This window comes from Lissotriton helveticus, chromosome 9 (assembly GCF_964261635.1).
Source record: "Lissotriton helveticus chromosome 9, aLisHel1.1, whole genome shotgun sequence".
In the NCBI taxonomy this organism is placed as follows: domain Eukaryota; kingdom Metazoa; phylum Chordata; class Amphibia; order Caudata; family Salamandridae; genus Lissotriton; species Lissotriton helveticus.
The window spans coordinates 287,305,223-287,320,257 of NC_136070.1; the positions used below are offsets into that span (position 1 = coordinate 287,305,223).

The window sequence follows — 15,035 nt, forward strand, 5'->3', positions numbered from 1 at the left end:
CTTCTGCTGCAGATGTTGCACCGTGTACATAACAAAATATATGTGTAGCACAATTGTTGACATACCTTATGAAAAGTTGCTTGACTTTAAATGTACTATGCACCACAATAGGCACCTATACATTGAGTGATTATATATGGGTGGGTGAGCAGTGTATTATGTTCCCTACCCTTTCAGGAACATGATCGCTCTAACCACAAATATTAACAATGGAAGTACATTCAGCTTATGTGGTACTATAACCTTGCAATTCTTAGTTTTGTAATATTAGGACACTTCTTTTTCCATACAGATAAACACATTTATTTGGCAAAGGTTATTAGGAAGAACAACTGGTATTAAGAAAGGCTGTCTACGATTAAATACTTTGAGTAATGAAGAAAGTTAAGGAATTGTATTGATTGTGGCCATGCCACTACATTTCATGTAGTCTGTGGCCGCTACCATCAAGGTGACAATGAACAGAATGAAGTGGTGCCAGTAACATTAAATTGCACTGTAAGAGTAAGTATGCAATTAAATCAGGAAGACTACTATGATAAAGTAACAGAGAAGGGGTCGATCCACTCCTCCTCCTCAAATTGAGATTTGAGGTTGCAGGGGACATCCGTGCACTGTGGCATATCCTCTGCAGAGGAAGCATAGCAAAGGGCAAGATCCAACAGATGACCTGCTGACTGCTGCCTCCTTCTCAGTCCACTGGAGCCACTGCAGTAAATGCTGGAGAAGAAAGAAAATACCAAGCAACCCCGCACATAGAGTATCACGTTCTCGGTTAAAATAACGAATAATTAAGTTCAATTGGACCCTCAATGTCTAATTGGAAAAATACACATTCGGATATTAGTTCGGAAAGGTTGTCTAACTGGACTGAGGAGGTAGTTGGAATCCTATGTTGATCAGCTTACTCAAGGTTGAGGAGAGCAGTGAGGACCATTGCTGGTCAGCTTACTCTAGGGGGATGGCAGCAGTGCGGCTTGAAAAACACAGTAGGTAGAAAAAGGTTGAAAAACACAATAGAGATAATTGGTGATCAGTGATGGGTTTATCCCACGTATATTACAGTCGTGGAGATAATTCATGATCAGTGTTTGGTTGAGGTCCACAGCGGGGATCGTTCATGATTGGTGATCGACGTAACAAAGATTATTGACAGTGCTGGGGATTTTTTATACAAAGAAGGAGATAATCAGACCGATCTGTTCCTTAGATTGCTTCCACCTTTGCTTCACATGACTCAATGATTACCCCTCTTCAGCGGAAGTGCACCCGTGGTAAACCACCCTATCTTTCCGCTTCCCGAGAGGGGAGTATGGTTTATGGATGTATACAGAGTGCTGGTTGGAGAGGGATGGCTTTATATTCAACAATAATGTGCAGTCCTCAAAGAATGAATAGTGTCAGTAGGATGAAGAGATGAAAAACAGCAGGTCCTTTCGGCGAGGAAGAGCCCAGAGATCGAGTTCTTCTTCCGGTTTGAATATATGGATGAGCCTGTTTGAACATAAAGAACAGAATTTAGCTTTTATGAATTTGTATGTGATATTGACTATTCAGCATTCAAACAGACTGTTTGATTTTTTTCCATTGGTCATCAAGAAACATCATCTTTGTCAACAACAGGGAACATGCACAATCAGTGCTAGTAAGTGACTCCTGTCACAAGCCAGCTCTCAAAATACAGGCACAACTAGAACGTATGCTCTATGCTCACTCTGCTTATGAAAGACTAGCTACATACACACAAGCACATTCACGTACACCACAATCTTTTATGGAGCGATGAATTGTCTTTGAGATAGATATCGAACTAGAACAACTGCATTTCTCTTTCTCTCCATATGATGGATTTCTGATTAAACCCAGCTCAAACCCAATCCCTGCACATTCAGCCTCTTTGATGATTTTATCAGCCAAGTTGCATCCTCACATGGAAACACAAGTGGTTTACATTTACTTTCCATCACAGTGCAACGTAGAATACTGATAAAGCCCCCCAACCAGATTAGTGGCAGTTTTATGTAATGCCACAAATAAGAATCTACCACCACTGCAGACGCAGCTCACACTTCAGGGTTGTGAGGTTTTTGGTTGTGACACCTACTTCATTACTAAGAATAAGAATGACGATTGGGAGATGAACATTACCTCTGACGGGCAAATGAGCTGCACTGGTGTAGAAAAGGAATCAACTTCATCTTTCTGTCCTTCTGGCTGGAACTAAGAGGAAACACATACATCAGTACATATATTCGTAAATAATGATCCCTGAAACAATCTCGATTGTTTATTCCTACACAAATGTTCTTAGCCCCTCTAACTGCACACCACATCGATGCTGAGGGAGGCCTGTGCTCCATGACGACAGTCAAAGGACATGCCCAGCAGGGTGAACATGTAATATCTGGAAAACCTAATAGGATGGCTCAAATTACCATCGGTTCGGGTCAAAAGCACATATTTATGATTACCTGTGATATGGCAAACTGGATCACACATTCCAGCCCCTTTGATAATTTGGATGAATTCATATTGACCATTTATAGGGAAAACAACGTAAACTGAATTGTTTCTTGCTGCTTACAATGTGAATGTTGTTAATACCCAACTCATTTGGGCTCACTTGCCGGTCAGTAGAATGCCTTTCACTCTATTTTTTTATTTTTTATTATTTAAACAAAAAATGTTTTTTTTATTGCAAGTTGGTCAGGTTACAAACATGTTTAAAGCAAAATAAACAGCATACAGACAGCAGAGAGAATTTCTTGTGTAAATGGTACATAAAAGAAGAAAACAAAATTTCCAGTCAAGGTTATACATGGGGGAGGGAAAGCAGCTCTGGGCAAATTATAATTAATAACACACGAACCACTACCCCAATTCCCCCTCCATCCATCGCTCTAAAGGCGCCCAGATTTTTACTCCTATTTCCCTTCTTTTTCACCCTTTCGTTCTATAGATGGCGCGTTCTAAAATATACATGGCCAAAAGACGCGCCCTCCAAGCAAAGAAAGAGGGCGGGTCTGGACTGATCCAACTTGAGTCACACATGAACGAAAGATCTCAGTAGAGATAAATATCAACATTTTGTGGTCGTCAGCCATGTCTGTGGAGGAAACTCCAAACAGTACAAGATCCGATGTGAGTACCACAGAGATGCCAAGTTTCAAAGAAAGAAAGACTTGAATTTCAGATAAAATTGTACTTAAATGTGGACATAAAAAAAACATATGCACCGTATCCGTAGCGTGCAAACCGCATCTACTGCATGAAGTACCAGCCAATGAACCCCATTTTGAGATTTTAGCTGGCGTATAATGCAGATCGTACAACACCAAATAATGCTGTGTCCTACTCCTACCAGAGAGCAAAATAGAATTAGCCAGATAGATGGACTCCTCGATCTTAATGAAATCCAATCCCAGTTTCTCAGCCCACAACTGTTGTCTAAAAAGCAAATCATCTGGATGTGAGGATAGTAAAAGATTATAAAAATAACCAATCTTTCTTTTTTGATACATGGAATCGATCAGAGGGATCCGATGTAGCGATGCACGTTCCTGCACCGTTAATGAGTTAAGATAGCTATGCCATTGCAGATATTTAAAATAGCCAGCATTCGTAAATTTAAACATAGTTTGGAGCTCTACAAATGCAATAATTTAATTGTCCTGCAAAAGAGCACTGAGATGATTAATACCCAGATTGCGCCATCTGTTCATGTTGTGGTCTGTACCCGCAAATGGAAAATATGATGGGAAATCAGGGGAGTGTATCTCATGATTTTAGGGATATCAACAATGCGTTTGATGGATTTCCAGGCCCTGAAGGCAGCTTTTACAATCTTAAATTTAGTTTTTTTATAATAGCTGGGTTCAACAAATTTTAACAAACAGCCCCTGGCCTCTACCTCTAGAACCAGTTCATAAATTGACGGAGAATGCGAATCCAGAATCAGGGCCTTATCGCTAATTATTAAAGGAGAAATAAATTGCAACACTGATGCAAGATAGTAATAAAAAAAATATGGGATGCCCCAGCCCCCCCTGGCCTTTGGTAGTACCATTTTTTGATAACCACTTCAGTGGCGTTAATAGCCCCATAGAAATCTCCCTGTCATTTTCTCCAACTGTTTGAAAATTGGAGTAGGAAAATCTAGAGGTATACAACGAAATAAGTATAAAAATATCGGCAGAATCACCCTTTTCATCACATTATTTCTGCCATATAGAGACAAATGTAAGTGGTTGATGCGCTCAAGTAGAGCATCAGACTTTTTAATCATAGGAGCGATGTTTATTTCAGGAATCTGTGAGACTGGTGATGTGATCTTAATACCCAGATAGGTCACTATGGGAACTATATTAGGAAGTGCAGGGGGGTTCTGGCCAGTAAAAAGAATTTGTGTCTTTGACAAGTTCAGTTTGTAGCCAGAAAAGGCACCAAACTGAGCAGCCAAATCTTCTATCTTTGAGATTGCTTTTACTATATCCGTGGTGAGAACCACCACATCGTCTGTGTATGCCAGTGCCCTACACTGTGTGACTGCCGCTACCGCAGGTATTATATCCTCCGCAAGATTTAGTTTGTTTAGAAAAACATCAATATATATTGCAAATAGCAGCGGGGAGGACAGACACCCTTGCCTTGTGCCTCAGTAGATAGGAAATGAGATTGATTTATTTGCTCCAATTTTAATAGATGAAGTGGGTGTTCTATACAAGGCTTTCAATGCCCTAATCATACCAGGTCTAAACCCCTTAAAGGAAAGAAGATCCCAGAGGTAGGGACAAGCTACTCGATCAAACGCCTTTTCGGCGTCTAACAGAGTAACCCCCACCGCTGTGTTTGTGCCCTCTGCCCAATGCAACAATGCAATTACTCGGCGGACATGATCTGTGATGTCCCGGTTAGGTATAAACCCATGTTGCCATCGAGAAACTATGCTGGGAATTATCGATGAGAGCCGTGCCGCTAAGATTTTGGAGAAGACTTTGCTGTCGGCATTAATAAGTGATATCGGCCTATAAGATGCCGGGTCAGAGGCAGGTTTGTCCTTTTTGATAAATGCCATAATGGTTGATTGACCCCACGAGGGAGGGGTGTCACCTTTCTGTGCCTCCAAAAAAGTAGTCAATAAGTATTGTTTTAACACATTTCTGAACATTCGATAGAATTCTAAGGGAATCCCATCTGGTCCCATGGCTTTGCCAATAGCAAGAGAAAGTACCGCAGAATCTATCTCTTCCCATGTGATATCCATATCTAAGGTCTGAGCCTGTTCTAGAGAATGTTTGGACACATTATAATTTGAAATAAAATTCAAAAATAAGTCGCTAGAGTAATCTAGAGTATCTTGAGCATAAAGCTTGCAATAGAATTGATGAAAAACCTCTAGAATCTCATCAGATTTAGTGTGTAACTGACCTGCCTCATCCTTGATTGAACCTATAAAGTTTGATGCCTCTTTTTGCCGCGTCCTTTTTGCCAAGACTTTCCCAGACTGTTCACCAATTTCATAAATCTGTGCCCTCATATCTGTTCTGCCAGTTTAGCTGCAAAAACTTCATGAAGTTTTGCTTTAAAGATAGCTAAAGAGGATTTAATGCGTTCAATGTCCTGATTGGCCGTAATGGTTAATATCAGCTTCTCTTCCCACTCACGTACTGATTTCTATAAGAGATCCATTTTATTTCAAATACATTTCTGTTTGTTAATCGAGTATGATAAGGTCTCCCCTCTCACCCCGATTTAAAAGCATCCCAAAGTATTTTAGGGGAAGCACTCCCTCTATTAAATTCAAAGAATTCCGTGATCCATTTTCCCATATATTCCAGATATATTGGATCTGCCAACAGTTTCCGATCAAATGACCACTTAAAGTTGGTGCCAGCGTCAGTTTTTATCTCAATCAAAATTGGATTGTGGTCCGAAATTATTCGTGGATATATCTCAAATACAGTACTATCTATGAGAGAGGTATTAATGAAAAAAAAATCCAACCACACCATCTTCTGATGCGGTGCGGAGAAGAAGGTGTAATCAGGAGAGGTGGGATTTTTTGCGAGTGCTACATCTGACAGACCATATTCTTTAATTAAGCACTTTAAAGCCTTATAAGTCTTTTTCTTTGAGCCTGAATAAATGGCATTGCTATAAAGATCTAAGCCCCCATACAAGTGTATGTTAAAGTCGCCACAAAATATCAGAGGAGATGGCCATTGCGCTAACTCTAGACCTTAAAAGTTCAAAATTTCAGGATCGTCTGTATTAGGGGCATAAATTGAACAAATAGAGTAGAATTTATTGTCAATACTGACTTCCAAAATAGCCCACCTACCATGTGGTTCAGCCTTACTGCGCTTTAGAATTCCTGACCCTCTTCTAATGAGGATTGCCACCCCCTCTGTGGTCGTTCCTTGGCGGGTGCAGGCCAATAGCTGCATACCTAAGTCGTTAAAGCAATGCCGATCATTCCAGGTCAGATGTGTTTCTTGTATGCATAATAGATCTATACGCATAGTCTGTATCATCTGTTCGCATACCCCCCTCTTCTTTTTGTTATTAAGTCCACATAGATTCCACGAACAAATCCTCAATTTCCCCAACATGGTAATTTAATCAAATACTCCCAAACAGACCAAGCATAGCATTTAGTACCGAATTTTCCGTGTGAGATTCTCGCTTGACATCCCCTATACAATACAACAAACACCAGCCTTTTGATATTGGATTTCATATTCAAATAAGCTGCCTCACCGAGAAGTTTACTCTCTGCTTTAGTTTTATGTATGTTGCTCTTCACCTGACCTTTCTTGCACCCTACCCTCCACCCTACCCTCCCCCTTCCCTCCATGGGAACCCCACCCCCTCCCAAGGAAAGGCAAAGGGACTAAAAAGTCCCTCATTGTGATGAAATTGTGAGATGCAACTAGTGTGGCTCACCATTCAGACTCCACTATACTCCACGAAAAACATCCAAGTATATAATCCCTCCATCATCCAAAAAGAGAATGAACACATGAAAAATACCTAAGAAACATGGAGTTTAGTTAGCAAATGACTAATAGCTAAACCAAAAATGTAATATTAAATCCAAGCATTATACTCTTTGGTATCCCCAGCATGACCACATCAAGAACCAACAGCTAATAGAGTCTAACTATAAATCATATTGAAGTAAGTAGTTCTTTAGCTGCCCCCTCTGAGGTCAGGAAATATGTTCTTTCTTTGAAGATGACCTTCAATTTAGCAGGGTTAAGGAGAAAGGCCTGAGCCCCCTTCGCCTGAAAAGATGGAATTAACTGCCGAAATTGCCATCGATGTTGAACGGTGGTATGACAATAATCAGGGCGGGCAAAGACCTCGAGACCTTTCCCCCTGCGTTTCCTATCTGGCCTAGCTAAGTCATACAAAGCTTCCCTTGCAAGAAAATTGTTTAGACAGATCAGGATAGCCCTGGGTTTAGCATTCGACTCATTCCTAACATTCTTTTGAAAGGGGAATCTATGCACCCGTTGAAGTTCGATATCCCATTTCCACTGGGTGAGTTCTGGAAAGGCCTCTGTAAAGAGATCAACTACAAAATTGTCTGAGATTCCCCCCTTCACTACCTTCAGGAATGCCTAAAATTCGCAGATTATTCCTGCGTGATCTATTTTCAAGATCCACCAGCTTCCAGTTGATCTCCTCTTTTAAGCCCTCTAGCGATGATAGCTGTTTGTTTTGCTGAGTCATTGAGTCCTCTAGTGCCGAAATCCGAACTTCGACTTCTACCACTCTGGCTGAAACCTCATTACAAGTTTTACCAACCCGTCGTAGATTGTTTTGAAGGCGGCGCACTGCGCCTTGGGTGCGCAAATTCTCTGTCCTAGTCTCTTCCCGATGTTGAAGCATTACCTGATATAGAGTATTTAGAGTTATTTCAGGAATCGATGATGTCTCAGGCATAATTACCTGAGGAGTAGAGGACGATTCAATGCTAGCGCTTTGGACCGTAAGAACCGTATGCTCCTCAGCACCCCAGTCAGGCCGCTCCAAAGATTTGTCAAAGTCAAAGTCAGAATCCTGGGGGAGCTATGCATACTCTTCCCGCTCTCGTCGTCACCCCGCTCTCCACCTCCTTCGCCATCTCCATCGCAGCTACCAACTTCCAGCGCATTAGATAAATCCGACATTGAATAAAATTGCCCTGCTGAGTCGGTTGAGTCCACTTCTGCCTGTGAGTTAGCCGTCTCCATTGTCTCCGTTGTCTCTGGTGCCTCTTGAGGTGGAATAACAAGGGGTGAGAACACCTCAAACTGTAGTTGCTCAGATGGTAATGTAGCATTATTAGCAATATTACTTGAGGCGCCCAGCTCTAATTCTGAAAGCACAGGTAAACCCGACGGATACTCGTCTTGCGGGGATTGCTCAATAGTAGTGCCAGCATTAGACAGAGTGGGAATATTAAGCATTGCTGGGTCATTACTCACCAAGGTCGCTTGTTGTAGAGTTAGAGAGAGAATGGTCCGCTTTTTCTCCTTGTTCTCCTTTATTGTTGATGGCACTCTTATTTATTTTCCTGAAGATCCCATGGATTTTCGGAATAGCACCTGTGGAGGCACTACTAGTCCCAGAATGCACTGGTGGTGCTTGAACGTGATCCAGTCCTGGAGCACTTGCTGCCGATGCCCCCGTTCCTTCTCTAAATAGAGTTTTGCCTTGTGCGGGATCTTTACCGTCTTTATCGTTTTGACCAGCTGGCGGTGTAGCGGTCCCCCGCTTCTGACCCACGTCCTGAGCCGCCGCACCTGTGTGAATGCCTTTCACTCTAAGAGACATTCAAGTAATGATCTTGGCAGATTATTTTTCATTCACCATTTTAAACTATTGTAATTGTTATGCAGTGGGCACCACATAAAAGTATCATATGTGACTCGATAGCAACAACATGTTATACAAAACAATACTCGATTTTTACCTTTACACATCACCAAATGTATAGTATACATCACTGGATTCATGGCAATATAATACATAGAAACATAATGAATGATATGATAGCCCTAGCAGCAATTTCTCTCTTTCCACTCATTACAACATCAATCCTAAAAATATCCTGGGCTGTTGCATTACACCATCAATCCCTCGCTCTGTTTCGTAATTCCAAAAGTGTACATATCAACTAAAAATCACATTCCCTCCAACTTATTACAAAATATGTATTCGTGGGTAGAATGAAGGTAGTAGTTCTTTTTTACAACATTCTATGCTAAGTGGACAACGTTTGGCTCACTTAGAAGCATCAGGAATGGTATGAAGAGGAACATACTGGGTACTGTAGTTGCCTCCTAACAGATTATATTTGGCAACCATCTGTAGAGGACACTGAGAAATAATTTTTTATATGAATTATATTTGCCAAGCCTCGTCTATATGAACAGTTCCACTCTAATGGAGTATACTAAAAGCGAAAAAGCAAGCGTGGGCATGTTAAGTATTACATCCAATTTGTTCTAGAATGTACTTAAGGCAATCAGGGATCAGCGTTACTTAAAAAAATCATGCTTCAATGTTAGTTAGCACTTTTCAACACCTTATACAAGAACCAGCGAACTTTGAGGTCCTATGACGTCAAAATTTCTTGACCATCGTTCAGCGTTGTTGTGGCCGATTTTTCAGATTTTACATTTACGTTTGTGATATTTTGTGACATGGCTAGTGGTTGCCTACCGTGCTTGGTTTCTGTAAATGGTTTGCAGGTGGTTGACATTAAGACTCATGTTTAGGAACCTGGGCTTATTTTACATCCTCAGACTTTAACTTGGAGGAATTATGAGAAAGGAAGAAAAGGAAGTTAGAAGGAGGAAGAGAAAATAGGGAAACAGTGACAAAGGGAGAAAGCTGGGGGGAAAGATGAACATTAAAGAGTGAAATAAAGAGGCATCAAGTGTAGGCTGGTGGAAGAAAGAGGCGCGATGTGCTATAAAAAATAAGCAGCCTTGGTGTTTGAGAACCTGACATTTGGGAGGGCCACCTAACGAAAACATTGTGCTCATCAGTGCCTAATTTGAAAACTATTAAGTGCGGAAACCCAAATTCTTCTAAGAAACTCACTGGCGCTGCTGCCGAAGTCAGGGTTCCCAAATACCAAGGTTGCCTAGTCTTTATTTTACCTCCTGTCTCTTCCATCCACCAATATACTCTCTTTATCTCTATATCTCACTCCCATGAGCTCCTATTCATCCCTGCTTTTTAACTTTTCCAAAGTTTTTCAATTTTTCTCTTCCTTCTTTCACACCTTGCAGTTTTTTTCTCTCGTGTTCTAGATCAAAGTCTGATGAATTAAAACAAGTAGCGATCCTCAAAAATGAGCGCCAGTGGTCCCCGCATCTAACCACCAGCTCAAAATAAGCTCTGTGTACGTGCACTTTTCTTTTTATAAATCATACACTGTTCACCTGGACAACCCTTTCACTGGCCAGCAATTTCTACTTTTGTAAAATAGCTTAAATGCAGCAACGAAGACACATACCATGTTATTCCATAGCCCCTTAGCAAGTTCTTCATGACCTTTGATGGTAAAGTGAAAGCAGTCCGGGGTGAAAAATGAGTAATCAACTTTACCATTCTACAGAAAAAGGAGAAATAAAAACAAGTTAAGTCCCTCTTGTCTTTCAGTGAGTCTACATGACAGCCTGCAAAAAAGAGCTTTACGCTGATATATTTTAGCTTTGGCAGTTTTGCAGTGTACTATTTCACAGAAGTGTGGATTCCTCGTGTGTCTGTGTTTTTGTCTTTATTTTGATCATATGAGTTCTGACTGTTGATAACTATGTCTGTAAAAATGCATCTGAGGGACTTGTTCAACCTATACATTTTTTCGTTAAAACTGTCTTAGTTTTTTTCAAGTCTCGCGATATTTCTAGAGGTTTCTGGGTAAAACGTTTTATTCTGACTGACCTTGCATGGTGGCAGAGTGTCACTGTAGTGTCAGCAGGGTTATGAAGAAGTCCATAATAAGTCATCATTCATTGACAAATTCCCTTGCATTGCTGATAGCTTAATGCATTTTCTGTGTATCAATGGCACTTGCACGTGAGGGGATGTGTATGATTGTGGTGAACACATGGGAGAGAAGATGCAGGGAAAATTGTTATCTACCATCAAATTCATATTTTTCTCACGTGTGGAGATGTGATTCCACGCGTCTTTACTGCTCTTATTCCCATTTAACCAAAGGATACTTACAGAATCTTTAGGAGGCTGCACCTGTTTTAAGAATGGTTGCAACACTACTGCAAAGTCCTCGGTGCTTTTATACCTGTCAGAAGATATAAGTTCTTCTAACTTATTCTGTGGAGAGAAAGACAACAAATAGTCACAACTGTTGCTTTTGGAGCCAAAAGTTAGTATGATAATTATGTACCCGTTTTTCAAGGAAGCTGACAAGTTTTATATTAAAGAAAATACATAAAGAGTAAACAAATGTGCATAATATTAAAGAAAGAAGGTATGTACTTCGGATGTACGACATTACAACGCATGCTTTTACATCGCATGCTTTTACAACGCGAGTTTTACAACGCATACCATTACAACACATAGTGCTTTGGGGCGCTGAATAGTGATTTATTTAATTTACTATTCCAACTCCAGTCCCCGTGGATAGTAGGGAAGGTGTTGGATAGTAAGTTAAATATATTCCCTATCCTAGAGCGCCCCCCAGGGCAATGCGTTGTAATGGTTTGCGTTGTAAAAGCTGCGATGTAAAAGCACTGCGTGGTAAAAGTTGCGTTGTAAGTGATGTTCCCCATGTACTTCAAGTAATAGTTAATAAAATTACCAAACCAACTATATCAATTGTACCACCTACCACATCTGTAATTCAAACACATTTGTACATACATATTGACTCGCTGGCAGTGAGTATCAAGCGGCACTGCATGTCTGAAAGATGCTAACTTTTTATTTCCCCTGTATACAATTTTCAGAGAAATGTTTCTGGGACATAATCAAGGTACTGCAAACTTTAATTTTCTAAATATAGATGTGAATATTATACAAACATAGAGACTTGCATCTAGACCATTAAAATGTTCCAGTTTAAAATGCAAACACAATGTCACAATTTCTCCTTTAGGCATACAATACTTTAAAGTGTATAGCACTAAAATTATTTAAAATGAGCGAGGACAGAAGCTTATCGTTTTTATTCAGTTCTACAGAGTATCGCTAAATATTGAGAGAGCCCACAATTTTTAAATATTCTTATCAGCCATTTTTATTAAGCCAGACACATAGAATTAAAAGCGTTAAAAACATGCTTTGAACAAGTTGTGTCTAGTAATTTCAGCTAAAAGTTCAATAGAGAGATCTGTATCGCGGAAATGTAATGTCATTTTAAAAGGTGCGTGATATTGAAGGTTCCTGTTTATAACTGTATTTTGTAGTATGTTTAGCTATGTTTAGCAGTACTAAAAAGAACTACTCAAGTAGTACAAAATGGTAGTGGGCGTGGTTTAGTCCAGATGACAGGCACTTAGATTCTGAGCTCCTGCCACGCTGATCATACCCTTCAATTATCCAAGGTGTTCAACTATTCAACGCTGAGAGGCTTGGAGAGTCCTCCCTGGCCCCAGGGAGAGCTCAAAGGAGGAATTTTGCAATATTCTGAGCCCAATGGGCAAGGACTGCGCTGACCCTTCTACCATCGTTGAGGCCTAAAATGGCGGTTAGTGGTGTACAGGAAGTACAACTCGCCATAGACCAATTAGTAAAAGGGAAATGTCCAGGGTTTAACGGATTAACATTAGAGGTTTATGGCACTTATAATTCAGAGCTATCCCCGAAGCATCATGCTATGCATGTGGGAGCTTACCAAATGGGGGTACAACCGTAATCGGCCCATGAGACAATAGTAACCATATTGCCTCAATAGTTCTGGCTCGGTGTCAAGTCATATGGTCCACTTTTCCATTGAACAGAGAATGCAAGATAATTTGCAAAATTATAGTAAATTGATTGTTCACATATTTGCCCAAACTGGCTTACCAAAATCAGTGCAGGTAACCCAAGTAATTATATGCCAGTTCCTACATATTATGGATTGGATATAAGAGACACCAAGCCTGCACACTGTGACCTCGCTTGAAATCAATAAGGCCTTCAATACCTTATTATAGCTGTATCGTTTTGCAGTGTTGGCTAAGATGAGAGTAACGGGTACCCTGCTACGCAGGATACAGATGCTGTATAAGCAACCATTGGTGAGGGTCTATACAGGAATGGAATACTTGGAGAGATTGCAAAAGCATTATATGTAATTTTTATATAGGCAAACTCAACCCGAAGGTATTGGAGCACTTTACATGAGCATCAGTTACATTACACAAGGACACATTCATTTTTTATAAACTAATTTTTTGGGCAAGTGATTAGGTGATTAGCTCAGAATCACAGGATGGTGAGCCAACAGAAAGACTCAAACCTGGTTCTCCAGTTACCAGGTCGTCAGCTTTGGCCACTATTTTGTTTGTGATGGCACCGAACCGCTGGTATATCTTTTGAGAACTAGGGGATATGAATGGAGTATTGACTGACGTAAAATTACTGAAGGCGCATGGTATGCAGATGAGGCACTGCTCTTTCTTAAGGATTCGGAAACAAGCCTTCCCCTGCTGATTTTGTTACTATTGACTTTCCGGGAGGTATTCAGACTCAAGGTTAATGGATAAAAATCCTGTTTTGTTTCCACTACATAGATTGGGAACCACTGACCACCGACCTGATATTGGGTTATCACTGGCATGGGAAGCAAAATCTTTCAAATATCTAAGTCTCTATATATACCAAAAGGACAATGAATTGTAGTGAGGCAACTTAGATAATTTGTGTATATTGCGTATATGACCTTTAATGTCATTCCAGACTAGGCTCCCACTGTCTCCTCTGGGTAGGGTAGCCATAGCAACAAGCATTGGAAATGCAATAGGTCTCGCATTAGAAAAGTTGGAGCTATTGGTCTTGTAAATGATTTTTTTTATTTATGTGTTGTTTTTGAAAATAGCTAAATTAATAGCTTTGTCATTTACAATGCCAATAGTTATAACTTTTGCTAATGTGACACCTATAGCATTTGTAATGCAACATGTTTTGTATTTACGTGACTTAGATGTATTGATATTACAAATAACAATGGCTTTTAATTTTTGTAAATAATTAATACTTAAATAATTTATTTAATTTATAATGGCAATAGCTTAAATGTTTGTAAATAACTTTTGTGAAGATTATGTTCAGTGTATTTTATTGTGACAAAATCCAAGAGCATTGCATTTGCACCTACACACACACAGAGCCACACACATATAGATGTGGTGGTGGTGGATCTGGGGGATATGGTGGTGGTGGATGTGGTGGTGGTGGTGATGGTGGATGTGGTGGTGGATGTGGTGGTGGATGTGGTGGTGGATGTGGTGGTGGATGTGGTGGTTGTGGATGTGGTGAAAGTGGTGGTGGATGTGGTGGTGGAAGTGCTGGTGGTGGGTGTGGTGGATGTGGTGGTGGTGGATGCGGTGGTGGATGAGGTGGCGGATGGGAGAGAGTATAAAAGTATAACTGGTTGCTGCCTGTAGTGGATGATGCTACACCCACCTGCCTGGCTTTCCACACAGGGCAGTTGATTAAAATGTAGTTGCAGTTTACAAGTCACTCTTCGTGACAAGGGGCCCACGTTCTTGTTCGCGATTTGACTAAGAATTGAAGGAGGTAGGAGGGAGTATACAAAAGCATAACATTCGAACTCTTCTTCATGAAACTAATATGTCTAGTTGCAGCATCATTTTTGTCTCTGGACCTTAGGACACACATCTTCTGACCTAGACCCTCAGACTCTTGGAAAAGGCCAGCATTCTGAGCCCACAGCAGTGCCAGCTGCCCCTATATTTATGAGGAGAAATCAGACCTATTAGATTACATTTTAATACAATGGAGGTTCAAACCCATATGATTTACGCACATGAAGGTGTGGCAGAAAGGGATGTGGTATGTCT

At 40.5% G+C, this 15,035-nt stretch overlaps 1 protein-coding gene across 1 annotated transcript in view; it reads right to left on the reverse strand.

Annotated features, from left to right (window-relative positions):
* Nucleotides 1-301: 301 nt before the first annotated feature.
* LOC144781259 (phospholipase B1, membrane-associated-like) overlaps nt 302-15,035 on the reverse strand; it is a 211,649-nt gene continuing 196,915 nt past the window's right edge. The window contains exons 13-16 of the mRNA XM_078660002.1: nt 11,233-11,337; nt 10,517-10,612; nt 2,149-2,220; nt 302-1,494 (exon numbers count right to left, since the gene is read on the reverse strand). Coding sequence (XP_078516128.1) covers nt 1,384-1,494; nt 2,149-2,220; nt 10,517-10,612; nt 11,233-11,337 — 384 coding nt within the window. The 3' untranslated portion in view covers nt 302-1,383. The remainder of the gene's footprint in view (nt 1,495-2,148; nt 2,221-10,516; nt 10,613-11,232; nt 11,338-15,035) is intronic.